Source organism: Arvicanthis niloticus, chromosome 24 (assembly GCF_011762505.2).
Source record: "Arvicanthis niloticus isolate mArvNil1 chromosome 24, mArvNil1.pat.X, whole genome shotgun sequence".
Lineage (NCBI taxonomy): Eukaryota > Metazoa > Chordata > Mammalia > Rodentia > Muridae > Arvicanthis > Arvicanthis niloticus.
Window position 1 is genome coordinate 20,440,820 of NC_133432.1, and position 15,501 is coordinate 20,456,320.

The following is a 15,501-nucleotide window of genomic DNA, read 5'->3' on the forward strand; positions in this document are numbered from 1 at the left end:
GATGATGATTAGTGATGTGCTAATCTATGGTCACTAGGAGTCATTTTATTGCTATGTTCCTTTAGCAGAACAGTTGCAGTAGATTCCCTTAGGACCATGACCTGTGTAGTCTCAGGTCCCTGGCCACATTAGCAGTGTCACATGGGCTCCGTCTCATGGAGTGGATCTTAAATCCAGTCAACAGGCAGTCGGTCCCTCCCATAACAGTTGTTCTGCTCTTGTACCAGTGTACCCGGCAGACAGGCTCCATGGCTGGGTGACTATTAGTGACTGCTTTGCTCCTCTGGTAGCATGTATGTACCTTCCAGCACTGTGCAGGTGAGTCAGTAGGCATAAAGCTTCTAGTTGGGCACTAGCTGTTTCTCCATCCTTGATAACACAAGTAAGTGGTATCTTCAGCAAGAAGGCCTCACCCTCAGGTTCTGGAGGTAACCAATAGCCCAGGAAATAGCCTGTGATTTGGGGGAACCTCTTTGGCCAATGACTCATCAAGAAGTAACCCATTCCCAGCACTGGGGTTTTTACTTGGTAGCATAAGGTGTCTACTTGGGAATTTGTTTATAATTCATATACATTTTAGGAAGTTTCTACACTAACAGGTTTTCATGTGGATTTTCCAAAGGCCTTTCTTTAATGTTAATTGTCCCTCTTCGTATTCCTTCCTTCACCCTGCCCTCCACCCTCATTTAATTCTCCTATTCTGGTTTCTCCATCTCTTTTGTTGACATTTTGTTCATGGTTTTTCGTTTTCATTTTTGTTTTTTGAGACACGGTCTCGCTACATAGCCCTGGCTGTCTTGGAACTCACTGTATAGACCATTCTGGCCTCAAACTCATAGAGATATGCCTGCCTCTGTCTCCTGAGTGCTGGGATTAAAGACATGTGCTACATGCCTGGCCCTCTGTTGGCATTCTAAATGAAAGATACATATTAAGTTTAAAAGCTAACATGCACATATGAGAGAAAACATTCAGTGTTTGTCTGAGTTACCTTACCTGGGATGATTGTTTCTAGCTGTTTCCATTCCAGCTGAACAACATTCCCTTGCTCAAATAGACACATTTTCATTACCTGTTCATCAATTGATGGACAGCTAGGCTGCTTCTAGTTTCTGGCTATCATGAATAGAGCAGCAGTGGACATGGGTGACCAGGTATCTCTATCGTAAGATGCAGAGTCCTGTGGATGTATGCCAGGAGTGGTCTAGCTGGATCATGAGCTATGTCAGTTTTCTGCTTTCTGAGGAAGCTCCTTTTCATAGCAGCGGTATCACTTTGCACTCTGTCAATGGAAAGGCTTCCGCTTTGCCTGCGCGCTCACCAGCGTCTGCTGCCATTTGTTTTATTGATCTTGGGCATGGACTGAGGTGAGGTGGAAGCTCAGAGCAGTTTTAGTTTGCAGCATTTCCGTGATGGCCGAGGGTGTTGGCTCTTTCTTCAATAAGTGTTTCTCAGCCATTCATGCAGTGTCTTTTGATCTCTGTTTAGTTCTGTGCCCTATTTTTAAAAATTGGGTGTTTTCTTGGTCTTCAGTCTTTTTTAGTTCTCTGCGTGTTCTAGGTACAAATCCCCTATCACTATGTATAATTAATAAAGACTTTGTGTATAATTAGTAAAGTGTTTTCCATGTGGTAGGCTGCTGCGTTGCTCATATCATGGTGTTCCCTGTTGCTTTTTAGTTTCCTGAAGTAACATTTACTAATTGTTGCTAGTAATGCCTCTGGTTTCGTATCCTGTTCAGAAAGTCCTTTCCTATGCTGGTGAGTTGAAGCCTGTGCCCTGTTAGACTTCAGCAGATTCCCGGTAGCTGGTCTTATGTTGAGGGCTCTGACTGGTCCCATTTGGAGCTGAGTTTTGTGCAGGGTGACAGGTATGTGTACATGCCTCTTTCTTGTGTGTGTGCCTGAATGAGTGTCGTATGGTCTGCAGAGGCCAGAAGAGGCTGTTGGATTCCTTGGAGCTGGAGTTGGAGGTGATTAGGAGCTGCATGGGTTCTGGGAACTGGACTGAGGTCCTCTGCACCAGCAGCCAGTGCTCTTTTTTTTTTTTTTTTTTTTTTTTTTTTTTTTTTTTTTTTTTGGTTTTTTTGTTTTGTTTTGTTTTTTTTTTTTGAGACAGGGTTTCTCTGTGTAGTCCTGGCTGTCCTGGAACTCTCTCTGTAGACCAGGCTGGCCTCGAACTCAGAAATCCGCCTGCCTCTGCCTCCCAAGTGCTGGGATTAAAGGCGTGCGCCACCACCGCCCGGTGCAGCCAGTGCTCTTAAGCACAGAGCTGTGTCTCTTCAGCTTCTCTTTTCGTCAGACTCCTTTTCCACATTCTTTGGAGACAAGTGGGGCCACGTGGGTTGTGTTAACTGGCTTTCTCTTGATCTAACAAAATGCACGAGACAGTCAACTTACAAAGAAAAAAGGTTTATTTTGCCTCATGGTTTCAGATTTAATCCAAGAACATATGGCCCTGTTGTGGGCTTGTGACATGACCATGCCATGAACTGTTCACCTTGAGAAACTAGAAGCAAAGAATTAAAAAGGCCAGGGTCCCAGCACCCCCTTCCCCCTTCCCTAGTCCTCCCTCTAAGCCCCACCTACTAATAGTTTTTCCTTCTCCCAGTAGTGCCATAGGCTGGGGACCAAACCTTCCACACATAGCATTTGAGGGACATTTAGGATCTAAACCACAATGTGGCCCGTGTTAGCTGGGAGGCTTTCCGCCTGGGAATGCCAGGCTGGGAGTTCAGTTCTGCCTCATCTCGGATGGTAGTGAATGTTGTAAGAGATCATGCCTGTAAAGTTCCTAGTGTGGCTACAGGCACACAGGAGGCCCTACAGAGTTCTGGTGAGTGTCGGAGTAAGGAGAACTAATGAAAGACAGAAACCGAGCAGCCTGGGGGGTAGAAACTGTGTGGCTGGGGAGGCAGCATCGAGTGAGTAGGTGACACCACACAAGTGACAGAGGTGCTTGTTGTGAAGTCCAAAAGTTTACATAGGGCCATATCATGCCCCCAAAGGCAAATTTCTTTGCACATCCAATCTATGCACATATGGATGGGATAAAAATGGAATAGTTAGGATTTTTTTTTATTTGAAGAAAAACTAACTGGGCATGGTAGCGGCACTCACCCTTAATTCTGGTGCTCAGGAGGCAGACGCAGGCAGATTTCTGTGTGTTGGAGGCCAGCTTGGCTTGGTCTGGGATTTGAACTGGTGTCATCCTACTGTGGATCTTAGATGAGGCCCTGGCTGGCTCAGGACCAAGTGCTGGGCTGTCGCTGGGGACTGCATGGCTGGGGTGGGCTGTGGCAGGCTGTGGCGGGAAGCTTACTTGCTGACCCCTGACAGGCTTCCTTTCCCTTGTAGATGGTAGAAGAGAGCGAAGAGCGGCTCACAGAGGAGCAGATTGAAGCCCTCCTGCACACTGTCACTAGCATTCTGCCTGCAGGTCCAGAGGATGAGCAGAGCAAAAGCACTAGCAATGACGCGGCGATGGAGGAGGAGGAGCCAGCATAGCTGCGCACAGCTGGCTGGGTTGTTCCTGAAGCTCAATGCTGCAGCATTGATCGTCCATTTCCTGGATGTTCAGAGGACTGTTTGTTTGGGTTGACCCCCTCTCAAAATATGCCTGATCTCAGGATTGGTTGGGGGAAAAAAATCACAAAAATAAGATGAAAAGAAATCTCTGTGCCTTGGGGTCAAGAAACATGGGGTCAGAGCAGGGCAGAGGGCTTAGGGTGGGGGAGTATGACGGAGCAGCCCTCTGGGGTAGAAAGGCTGCGCGGTCTCCACCACACTTGTACACAGTGGGTAGCTACTCAGGTGCTTTGAACACTGTGTTGTGGGCAGTGTCAGGCACTGCTAGCTAGCATGGAGCTGGGGGAACGGACTCAGACGGTCGCCAGCTCCCAGAGCTGCACACAGCTGCTGAGGGGAAACGACGCAGAGCTTAGCTCACTAGCTCACTGCAGACGAACATCCTCGGCAGAACAGGAGGCAAGAAAAGGAGATACAAGAAAACTCCAGTCTGAGCCCAGCTTGCTGCACACAGTAAGGAACACACATGTGAACACACCTAACATGCATGCATACATGCCACACACATATGAAGAAATTAGTCCATTTTCTGTGGCAAACCTCACAACTCCATAACCTGGGTGAGTGACAAGGAAAAGAGGCTTATTTTTGACTCTTGGTTCTGGTCCAAGGTTAAAGAGCATCTGGGTATGGCCCTTTGTTGTCAGAGTGCTCAGGTAGCATAGGCTAGCCCATTACAAACATGAGAAGCATTGTTTGATTTCAGAGTCTCTTGCAGCCCGCATTGACCTTGAACTCATTATGTAGTCCATTCTGTCTGTAGTCATCAGACATCTTATGATGCTTCTGCCTCAGCTTCCTGAATGCTGGGATTCAAAGTGTGTGCCACTCACTTAGGAAGTGGAGGCCAGCCTGGGTCACACAGCAAGTTCCATGCCAGCCAGCACCACACAGTAAGACCCTGTCTCATAAAAACAAAAATAAAAAAACCAAAAAACAGTGTGTGCCACCATACCTGGTATGTTTGTGGGTGCTGTGGGGAGGGAAGGAGGTTAGTTTCTTTTGGGTGTTTTGAAACCTCTTTTTAAAAAGCCTTTTTGGGGTGTGTGTGTGTGTGTGTGTGTGTGTGTGTGTAAATGCAGTGGTCCTATAGGACAGAACATCAGAACAGCATGAGTTGGAGCCCCTGGAGCTGGAGTTACAGGATTGCTACCTGCCCAAGGGCTGGACAGTTTACTTGGTGCTTTGCACTGAGACATCTCTCCAAGTCACGATAGGATCTTACTTTGTTGAGCAGACTCCAGACATCAGGCGAGATAAGCCTATCGTTCTGTACATTGTTTTGTCAGGCTTCGGCTGCAAAAGTCTCCAGTGTGGAAGTGCAGCGTTGATGGCTCACGTGCGTTGTTCCTGAGTCCCAGATGGAGACACTGAAGCTGCTAGTGAGAAAGAAATGAGGACTCAAAGCCAGCAAGCTGCAGAAAAGGGGGCACACACCCCAGGACGATCTGCTCCAGATGTAGACCCCACAGGCTGGACTGTCAGGCCTATTATCAAGTCTGCTTCTCTGCCTGGTAACAGTCCCATTTCTGATTTCCCTTTTGGGTTCCTGAATACTTTTGAAAGCAAATGAAGGGGATTGTTTTAGTTAGGGTTTATATTGTTATGACGAAACACCATGACCAAAAGTGACTTACACTTCCAGGTTACAGACCATCAGTGAGGAAGTCAGGCAGGAATGGATGCAGAGGTCATGGAGGAACACTTAATAATTTCTCCCTCCTGGTTTGCTCACTGTGATGGTTTGTATATGCTCGACCCAGAGAGTGGCACTATTAGAAGGTGTGGCCTTGTTAGAGTAGGTGTGTCACTGTGGCTGTGGGCTTTAAGATCCTCATCCTAGCTGCCTGGAAGTCAGTATTCTGCTAGCAGCCTTCAGATGAAGATGTAGAACTCTCAGCTCCTCCTGCACCATGCCTGCCTGGATGCTGCCATGTTCCCATCTCGATGATAATGAACTGAACCTGTAAGCCAGCCCCAACCCCTATTAAATGTTATTCTTATAATAGTTGCTTTGAAAAAAAAAAGGTTGCTTTGGTCATGGTGTCTGGTCACAGCAGTAAACCCTGACTAAGACACCTAGCTTTTTTTTAGTACATGGGACCACTAGCACAGAGATGGCACCACTCAGAAATGGGCTAGGCCCTCCCACATCAATTATTAAGAAAATGCTTTATAGACTTGCATACAGAAAAATCTTACAGGGGCACTTTCTCAATTGAGGTTCCTCCTCTTAAGGGGCTCTACTTGTATTAAGTTGACATAAAGCTAGCCGGCACAAGGGTTGAGCAGGTAATCCTGGGGCTGGGGGCTGTGGCATACTGGGTGGCTCTGTTGTTCATTCTGTTGTCAGTTCCTGGATAGAGCTACAGCCATTCCTGCTTAAAGCTTCATCAGTCACCTACATGTCTTTGGTCATAGTTGAGTTGGTAATTCTCTTTACAGAATCAGAAGCTCCAGGTTGTCCTTTTGCAGGGCAGGCTGGGGGAGCCTGGAAAGCTGGGCGATTCTGGGTTAAATATTCCAATTCTTCCCCTGGGAGGGCCTCAGCTGGGAGAATCAGAGCATGCATAGTCAGGGTGGGGTCCCGGGGCAAGGAGCCAACGTCCTGAGTCATAGAGGGGCCAGGGAGTCAGGACTAGAGCGAGGCACGCAAAGCAAGAACTGCTGAAGGAGAGCCAGGGGGTGGGGAAAGTCAGCAGCTGTATCACAGTGGGCATCGGCATCAAGCCTGGAGCCAAGAACCAACCTGGCAAGGTAAGATCTCAGGGGCTGGGATGGGAGAGGCTAACCTGTGTCTAGATCCCCAGAGCTGCTAGCCTGCGCTCAGGGAGGACTGTGGCCTGAGCCTGGTGGATTGATGGGCCCAGGGCTGGAAGTGCTCAAGACTAGAAGGGAACATCTGACAGGGGTGACACTCGGGCTCCATGGAGAGTGTTCAGCTCTCCAGCTATGGTAAGGCACATCCAGCAGATGCTCAGGTCCAGACCTATCCCTTGCTCCATGAAGACCCGGCTTCCGTGTCTCATCGGCTGAGGCACCTGATGCCGCAGCTCCTCCCTGGCATCTCAGCTGGCCCCCTCTGGAAGAAAACTGTGACTGTCTCAAGACCCTTAGCTCCCAGACACCGTTCTATGGCATACCCTTTTTTCTTTTTAAAATATGTGGAAACAAATTGATAAAACGTGATAAAAATAGTAGGTCATATACAATTAAATGCACATTTTCCCTGAATTGTGTGTATGTGCACGTGTGTGTGTTTGTGCGTGCATGTTTTTGTGTGTGTATGTATACATGTGTGCATGTGGAGGTCAGAGGACAACAGGTTTCTTGGTAGCTACTCTCTTGGTTTTCAGACACAGTCTTTCACTGGTCCAGTAGCACTCAATCTGCAGTCTCTGCCTTTGAAGTTCTGGGATTACAAATGTACATTACCACATATGGCTCTTTTTTGTTGTTGTTTTGTTGCTTGTAAATTACATTTATTGATGGGGGTATGCCATGGTGTGCATACGAGGGTCAGATGGTCATCCTTAGCAGTATAGTGAGTGAATTTGAGTCTAGCCTGGTCTATAGGAGACTAGCTCCAAAATTTTTTTTTCCACTAAATTATTTTGGTGTTCAAATTGCCTCAGATTTATTATAAACTACCTCAAGATATCTCCTGTGGCTTGTTTTTTTTTTTAAACCAGCAAAAACAAACAAGCAAACAAAAATTTAAAAAAAAAAAAAACAAACCACCCACCGGGAGGTGGTGGCGCCCGCCTTTAATCCCAGCACTTGGGAGGCAAAGGCAGGCGGATTTCTGAGTTCAAGGCCAGCCTGGTCTACAGAGTGAGCTCCAGGACAGCCAGGGCTACACAGAGAAACCCTGTCTCAAAACAAACAAACAAACAAAAAAACAAAAAAACAACAACAAAAAAACCCTGTCCTTAAAAAAAAAAATCACATTGTGACTTTTTAATAGAACCAAAATGTTTCAACTATATCTCTAGCCAGTTCTGGATTAAACTACTTTTTTTGTTTTGTTTGTTTGCTTTTGGCTCTTGAGACAGGGTTTCTCTGTGTAGCCCTGGCTGCCCTGGAACTCCCTCTGTAGATCAGGAAGGCCTTGAGCTCACAGAGACCCACCTGCCTCTGCCTCCCAAGCACTGGGATTAAAGGTATGTACCACCATGCCTGGTTTAAACTACATCTTTAAAATAGTTAAAAGAAGTAGTTTAATTTCTATTAGTAGTGAATGGAATTAAAGGTCAGATTTAGGGTGTCGACATCATTGCAACTAGAAGGTAATACAGTTTTATTTTTCTGCTTAAGATTTACTTTTTGTGTATGCTTGTATGTCTATGTGTGTGCATGAGTGCAGTGCTCTTTGAGGCCAGAAGAGGGCATCAGCGCTTTAAGATGGAGTCTCCGAGGGTGTGCGCCGCCTCACATGGTTGCTGACATGCTCTTAAGGACTGAGCCATCTCTCTCTCCAGCCCCTTTACACATTCAGTGTTTTGGTTTTGCTTATTGAGCCAGGGTCCCACTATGCAGTCCAGGTTGGCTTCAAGCTTGCAGTCCTTCTGCCTCAGCTTTTTAAATCCTGAAATTGCATATGTATACTAATACATCTGGTTCCCCTATTCCACGTGTGTTTCTTCCTCTAAGAACCCTGGCTTCCAGCTGTATCATAATATTAACTCAGTCCCGTGTTCTGTGTAAAAAGTCTCTGAGCGGATTCATGCATATCGTTGGGAGCAACAGAGCTACTTAAAAGAGCTCAGGGGCTAGCAAGATGGCTCCTGGGGGTTAAGGTGCCTCCTGCACAAACTTGGCCCCAGACCTACATAAAGATGGAAGGGGAGAGCCTAATCCACAGAGTTGTCCTCTGAACTCAACAAACCTGTGTCACAGCTACCAACACAGAGCACAGACGACTGGTAAATAAAACTTTACTTGCAAAAACAAGAGCTTAGGCTAGACATTTAATCCCAGCATTGGGGAGGCAGAGGCAGGTGGGTCTGTGTGAGTTTGAGGCCAGCCTGGTCTATGCCTAGTGAGTTCCAGGACGGCTAGAGCTACATAAAGACAACCCCCTCCAGCCCCCCCCCCCATCTACAAAACCTCAGGAAAACAAAGAGTTTAAGATTTGTTGTTGGTCCCTCTTCCTCCCCATCACACCCTCTGCCCCCAGCTGACGGTACAGAGTCAAATAATTTATTAAGTTAGTGGAATTTATTCTTTAGAAAATTTTAGTGTGGCTACAGAACTAGTCTGAAATAAAACTGATTTCATTTTATGTAATCTGCCTCCAATTCTTGCTTTCTTTCCATTCTTACTGATTTTTACTCTCTCTTTGTTTGTTTAATTTTGAGACATTGTAGCCCTAGGCTGTTCTAGAACTCGCTATGTGCTATATTTCTATGTGCTATATTATGCAATTCAGTGTATTCATTTAATATCTTCTGGGAGGTATTCCATACAAGTTCAGAGAATACTCACTTTGTGTGTTTCTTCTTTTGTTTGGTTAGTTGGTTTTAGCTTGTTTTGAGTTGGGTTTCGTGTATCCTCAGCTAACCTCAAACTTGCTGTACAGCTGAGGATTAACTTGAACCTCCCCCCCCCCCCACCTCCCAACCCACCCCCTACCCCCCACCACACTCCCAGACAGAGTCTCTCTATTATAGCCCTGACTGTCCTGGAACTCTCTGAAGACCAGGCTGCCTCTGCCTCCTGAGTGCTGGGATTAAAGACTTGTGCCACCACCACCCTGCTTAACTTGAACTTCTAATGCTCCTGCCTTCACCTCCTGAGTCTAAGATTACAGGCTCGTTCACTGTGCCTGCTTTACCTATTGCTGGGATTCTCACCCAGGGCTTTGCACATCCCAGACAAGCACTTTACCTAGCTGTAGCCCCAGCCTCCAAAGGATGTATTTGTTACCAAGTTCCCTGGTGCACTTTAACTACCAAGCATCTGCAACTACAATTAGTTCACCTGGATGCCCCCCGCCCCCATCGGTTCATTCAGCTCACTGCGTCAGATAAGATTTCTTGACGTATACCAAAGCCTCCTGCAGCTAGTTTGCACAGAAAAAGCACTTGCTAGTGGCCAATGGGAAACTCAGAACCACCTGCAACCAAGCCTCCAGGATCAGTGCCCAGACCACGTTGGCAAAACCGACTTGATGAGGAATCCAGTGTGCTCACCACAGAGCCCTGTCCATGGCTGCTGAATCACAATTACGTCCACTACTGTCACCAGCACTGATGCACTGTGTCTGTAGGAGTCGTCCTACAGCTCGTGCCCACCCCCAGCACTGGGTGTACCTTCCTGCCATCCTTACCACTGATGAACACGTTCCTCATGGAGCCCGCTCCCTTACTCTCTTTCCCCTCCCTCCCTCCCTCCCTCTTTCCTTCTCTCTTACTTCATTTGAGACAGAGTCCCATAGAGCTCAGGCTTGCCTCAAATTCAACAATATGATTAAAGATAGCCATGAGCTCGTGATCCTTCCACAAGTGAGGTCTAACAAATGCTTTGGCTGGATTCCCCTCACAGTTGTCATCTCCCTGTCCCCCCTTTGGAATCCCAGTGATCCCAGTCTCAGGCCTCTCTGGGGGAGCTTCCCTGCTGGAGTCTAGAGTCCATGCGAGACGTCATTCCGCCGGTGGAAGGTTTTAAGACATGTAAACACACTGGAGGCCTTTGCTGTAAGATTCTCAAGTGTAGTCTTTTTGTTACATGGTTTTAAATATAGTTTTCAGTGCTGTGGACGAAACCCGGGGCTGTGCACACGTAGGCAACTGCTTTATTACTTAGGAAGTCACACTCCCAACTTCCTAATTCAGGTCTTGTTGGTTTGCTTCGTTTTTCCTTTCTAACAGGCAGTGTGAGCACCTGACCTTGGTGCTGGGAACCAAAGAGGGTCCTCGGTCCCAGCAGGATGTGCTCTTTAAGGACTGAGGGGGTCTCTTTCAGTGCCCACCTGATTTTTTAAGACGCTATTTACCACTTAAGGAAGCGTTCACCCAGGGATGCTCCAGAGTCTGTTTGCACATACCTGGAAGTACAAGTACATACCGCTGCACCCAGCTTTCTTACCTGGGTTTAGAAACATCAAAGTCAGGTCCTCATGCATGTATGACAAGCACTTTAGTAACAGACATCTCCTGGGCTTTCCTAGGTGTCTGTATGCTGGGGCTCTGTCATCCCTCAGAGTACTGGGTAGATTTCACCATTCAAGCACAGGGCTGGAGCAGATCTTTGTGGGTAGGAATGTCTCTGCCTTGCTGCAGGATGGAGCAAAAGAAAGGGCAGCCAGTGTCCCCTGACAGCCCAGCTGGAAGTGCTGAGCCTCTTCCAGAGCAAAGCATGGCACCTGTATTTATACTTGATTTGATCGTGGGCTCCCAGGCCAGCTTCTCCTGAGTCCTTAGATGCTCTTTTATCACCTAACCTCTCTTGTGGCACTTTACAGAGTGTGACGTCTGATATCGTCAACTTGACAGGATCTAGAGTCACCAGAACCCTGAGCTTCTGGGCGTGGCTGGGAGGGAGTTTCTAGAGTAGGTTCGGGAAGTAGGAAGACCCATCTAATATGTACTGCACCATTGCATGTGCCGGGATTCTGAACTCCGTAGAAAGAAGAACCTGAGCTGCATACCAGTGTTTGTCTCTGCTCCCAGATTCAGTGACAAGGACCTTGTGCCTCATGCTCCTGCCACTGTACCTAGCCTTCCCACGACAACCTGTCTCCTCAAACTGGGAGCCAGAATAAATCCTTCTGTTATTTCATTGTATTGTGTCGGGATTTGGTACCAGCAATGAGAAAGGTTAACTTATGTTACCAGTCTTTTAATTTGAGGCTTGCCATAGAATCTCCATAGTCTTTACTCAAATAATGTGGACTAGGCTCCAGGTTTCAGTGGATGGGATTAAAGTGTGTGTGTGTGTGTGGGGGGGTCTATATTAGTTGTTATTCTTGCAACAAAACCACTCAAGGGAAAGTCTATTTGTCTTGAAGATGGGGTTCAGGCCAAAATAGCTAGGAAGTCATGGTCTCACTGTACCTACAGCCAGGAAGCAGGGGAAATGAATACTGATGTTTCATTCAAGACCTCTCAACCCAGAAGATGGTGCTGTCCACATTTAAAGTGAGCCTTCCCTCCTCAGTTAACAGTCTGGAAACTCTCATGGATGCACCCAAAGGCTTGTTTCCAGGGTGATTGTAAATCCTGTCACGGTTGAAATCAAGATTAAGCATTACAGGCTTTAAGCCATGGCACACACTTAGCCCAGCACTTGAAAGCCGGAGGTGAGGAGATTAAAAGTTGGAAGCCAGCCTAGAGTACAAAATGAGTCCTGGGGCAACCTGAGCTACTCAGAGAGACTCTGTCTCCAACCAGCCAAGCAAAGAACCAAATGATCAACAAGCCAGCATGAAGCCTGGAACCACGGGTGTAGTTACAGCCCTGTAACTTTACAGGGCTGTGTGTGACACATGAGATCAATTTTTAAAGCTGCCACGTTTTGTGACACAGCTTGGATGAGAAAGTAAGCCCCAGCTGGATTTCAGAAGCACAGGGGAATAGGGCCATAGTTGGACTATGGAGACGGGCCTCTAGACCTGGAGGAGTGTGGTCTCTCCGGCAGGGACTGGTTGTTGGATTCACCTCTCTGTCATCACCTGCTGCTTGCATCTGCTCCTCCTGTGAGCTGGCCACCACGCAAGGGCACAGCTTTCCTTCCAGGCTTGCCAGTGTCTTCCATCAGGAAGAGCTGGAGAAAGGAAGAGGGCAGGGTTTCTTGGAAAGCAATCTGGCCTGCATCAGCGCTAATGAGTCAAATGTGTGGCCGGCCATCTAGAACTTAAATTCCGGCATTTCTATTTCCAATTCTGGAAATCTGGATCGTTTCTATTCCAGAGAATGTAACCTAGAAACAATTGCCCAGAATGCTTTGTAGGCTCCATGAGACTCCTCCCTCCTCCCTCCCCCTCCCTCCCTCCCTCTTCTCTCCCTTCCCCTCTGTCCTTCCTCCCCCTCCCTCCCTCCCCCTCCCTCCTTCCTCCTCCCCCTCTTTCTCCATACTTACTGCTCTACCATCTCTAATGTCTTTCTTTTTTCCTTCCCAAGTGATGAGACTGCAGGTTGGCCACCACACCTAGCTTTGGTTGTTGGTTTTGAGACAGGGTCTCCCTGGAAAAATCTCTCAAGATCTTCCCGCTTCGGCCTTCTGAATGTTAGAATTCTAGAAATGCACAACCATGCTCAACAGCAAGCTATTACCTATCAATCATCTATCTATCTATCATCTATCTACATCTCTATTAGTCTATCGTCTATCAATCATCTCTAACTTCTATGTATCTAATGTGTATCTACATTATTTATCAAATCTGTTCTCTATATTATCTGTCAACTATATATTATCTACCACCTTTCTATTTTTATGTATCATATATACATAAAATAAATCGTAAAAAAAAAACCAAACTTGTGTATTAGGCATAATTCTCTTAAAAATGTCAATGTATTCTTTCTTCCTTTTGGGTTTTTGAGACAGGGATGCATTCTGTAGTTCAGACCAGCCTGGAACTCATGACGTGTATGTGAACCCATAGCAATATGGCTGCTTCCAGTCCTGGGTGCTGGAACTGAAAGGGCTCCACACACGGCTCAACATTTTTTTTTTTCCTAACAGAGTTTTGTAGATGGCTTGTAAATTTATGCAAATGCAAAGATCCTGTACAATTCCCAGCACCCACATGGCAGTTTGTATCTGTAACTCTAGTTCCCCTGGGAATCCAATGCCCTCTTCTGGTCTCTGGGGGCCCTGCATACATACATGTGATACATAGACATTCATGCAGGCAAAACACCCACACACATAAAATAAAGTGAAGAATCAGGGCTGGTGAGATGGCTTAGTGGTTAAGAGAAAATACTGCTCTTCCAGAGGACCTGAGTTTAGTTCCCAGCACCCATGAAAGGTGGCTCACAAACTGTATGTTTAGTTCTATGGTAATCTGATATTGCTGACCTGTATGGCAGTGTACACACACACACACACACACACACACACACACACACGCACGTGCATACACACATACACAAATCTTTAATTGGGTGTGGCACACAGGTCTTTAATGCCAGCTTTTGAGAGGCCAAGACAGATGGATCTGTGTGAATTCTAGGCCAAGCTGGGCTACACACTGAAATCCTGTCTGTCTTATAAAAGAGGGAGAGGGAGAGAGAGAGAGAGAGAGAGAGAGAGAGAGAGAGAGAGAGAGAGAGAGGGAGAGAGAGAGAGAGAATGGAAAAGAAAGAGAAGAAATGTTACTTGTAGGCTGAAATGACTCATTCGTTAAATGGCACCACAGGAAATTAATAGACCTTCTGTCAAGCATTCAAGGACTTGTCACCAATTTGTCCTCGCTTGTGTTTGTGTCCATCCTGTGGGCTTCAGGCTTGCTTCCCTCCCCCATTCTACATTGACTATCAGCCCAGAGCCAAGAACAACAGCACAGCAAATATTTGCATGGAGCCGAGCGAACAGGCAGGAGCATGTGGAGGTGCTGTGGAGGAGGGCCACCCCACACCAGAAGCCTCTAACCGGACAGATCTGCTGAGCCTTGGACTCTCCTGGAAATACTGCTGTGTTCTGTCTCTGGCACAGTTATGCCCTCACTCCCCACGGTCAGGGACCAGTGGGGGCTGAGGAGGGACATGTTGACCCTTGGCCTCTTCTTTTCCTACAAACTGGCTTCTCTCCAAGGCATGAGGGCAAAAGGTGAGCTCCCTTGGGGTGCCCGGAGGTTTGTGATGGATAGATGCTGAAGGGAAAGAGGGACCTAGTGCCATCGCCAGCAAGACACTGTTCAGTGTACAATCTGTCCCGTGGTTCTAGGCACAGATTTCTACTCTGGTTGCTTTCCCTTCCCTGCCCAACCTGGCACTGGATCTTGGCTTGGCTCTGAAAACTGGCCAGCTCCATCTACTTTCCTTGAATGACTGGAAGCTTAGTGGGGCTGGGCAGGGGGTCCTCAGTGGTCAGGACATTTCTGAAGACTCCAAGTGTCTCTCTCAGGTTATTTATCACAAAGACAAAAACGGTCACTTTATACTGGGGACATTTAGATTCTGTGTTCACTGAAGCATGGGTATGTCCCCAAAGTGAGACAGACAGACCTGTTGCTGCTGAGAAAGGCAGAGTGGAGTGCCACACCTGGGACAAATAACTACTGTGCCTTCTCAATGGAACAGAGAGGAAATGACTCAGAGTAATAACCACCGGTGAGATAATATCGGAGGGAAAATAGCATGTGATAATATTGTTTGCTAGGTCATAGTATCAAATTAATGCTGAATTTATTAAATTTTTTTTTCAGATATGGTCTTATTATGTAGTCCAGGCTGATCCAGGACTTGCAAACCTCCAGTTTCAATCTCAGTACTGTGTTTGAAAGAGTGCACCAACATGCCTATTTTTTCTTTCTTTCTTTCTTTTTTTTTTTTTTTTTTTTTGTTTTTTTTCGAGACAGGGTTTCTCTCTGTAGCCCTGGCTGTCCTGGAACTCGCTCTGTAGGTTGGCCTCGAACTCAGATCCTCCTGCCTCTGCCTCCCAAGTGCTGGGATTAAAGGCCTGTGCTACCACACCAAGCTCAACATGCCCATCTTAAGTTCACCATTGAATACTGCTTCTCCAGAGGACCCAAGTTCTGTTCCCAGGACCTGTAACAGGCCCCGGGCAGCTCACAACCATTTGTAACTCCACCTCCGTAGATTCAACTTCCCTTAATGGCCTTTGTGGGCACTGTGCCCATGTGGCACATACAGACACATGCACAAATAAGAAATAAATGTACATAAAATGTTCTTCAAAGACTGCCCATGATACTGGTGATGTAATTAAGGAGAAAGAACAT

The 15,501-nt window shown here is 46.8% G+C and overlaps 1 protein-coding gene and 1 long non-coding RNA gene across 6 annotated transcripts in view; one reads left to right on the top strand and one right to left on the bottom strand.

Annotated features, from left to right (window-relative positions):
• Positions 1 to 8,667, top strand: part of Crcp (CGRP receptor component) — a 41,501-nt gene extending 32,834 nt beyond the window's left edge. The window contains exons 6-7 of one of the 5 annotated variants that reach the window (XR_013107075.1): positions 3,357 to 5,101; positions 5,233 to 7,308. Coding sequence is in view for 3 of the 5 variants with exons in the window: in XM_076923039.1 (XP_076779154.1) it covers positions 3,357 to 3,506 (150 nt within the window). In the remaining 2 variants the exon portion in view is untranslated. Of the gene's footprint in view, positions 1 to 3,356 lie in introns of all 5 variants that reach the window. The other 4 variants (XR_013107076.1, XM_076923039.1, XM_076923038.1 and 1 more) reach the window with 4 other exon arrangements.
• On the bottom strand, positions 4,839 to 14,051 carry LOC143437849 (uncharacterized). The gene is made up of 5 exons (XR_013107077.1): positions 13,917 to 14,051; positions 12,669 to 12,824; positions 12,248 to 12,353; positions 10,677 to 10,864; positions 4,839 to 4,966 (listed from the first exon to the last, which is right to left on the bottom strand). It is a non-coding gene; the product is annotated as an uncharacterized LOC143437849 (long non-coding RNA).
• Between the last annotated feature and the right edge of the window lie 1,450 nt (positions 14,052 to 15,501).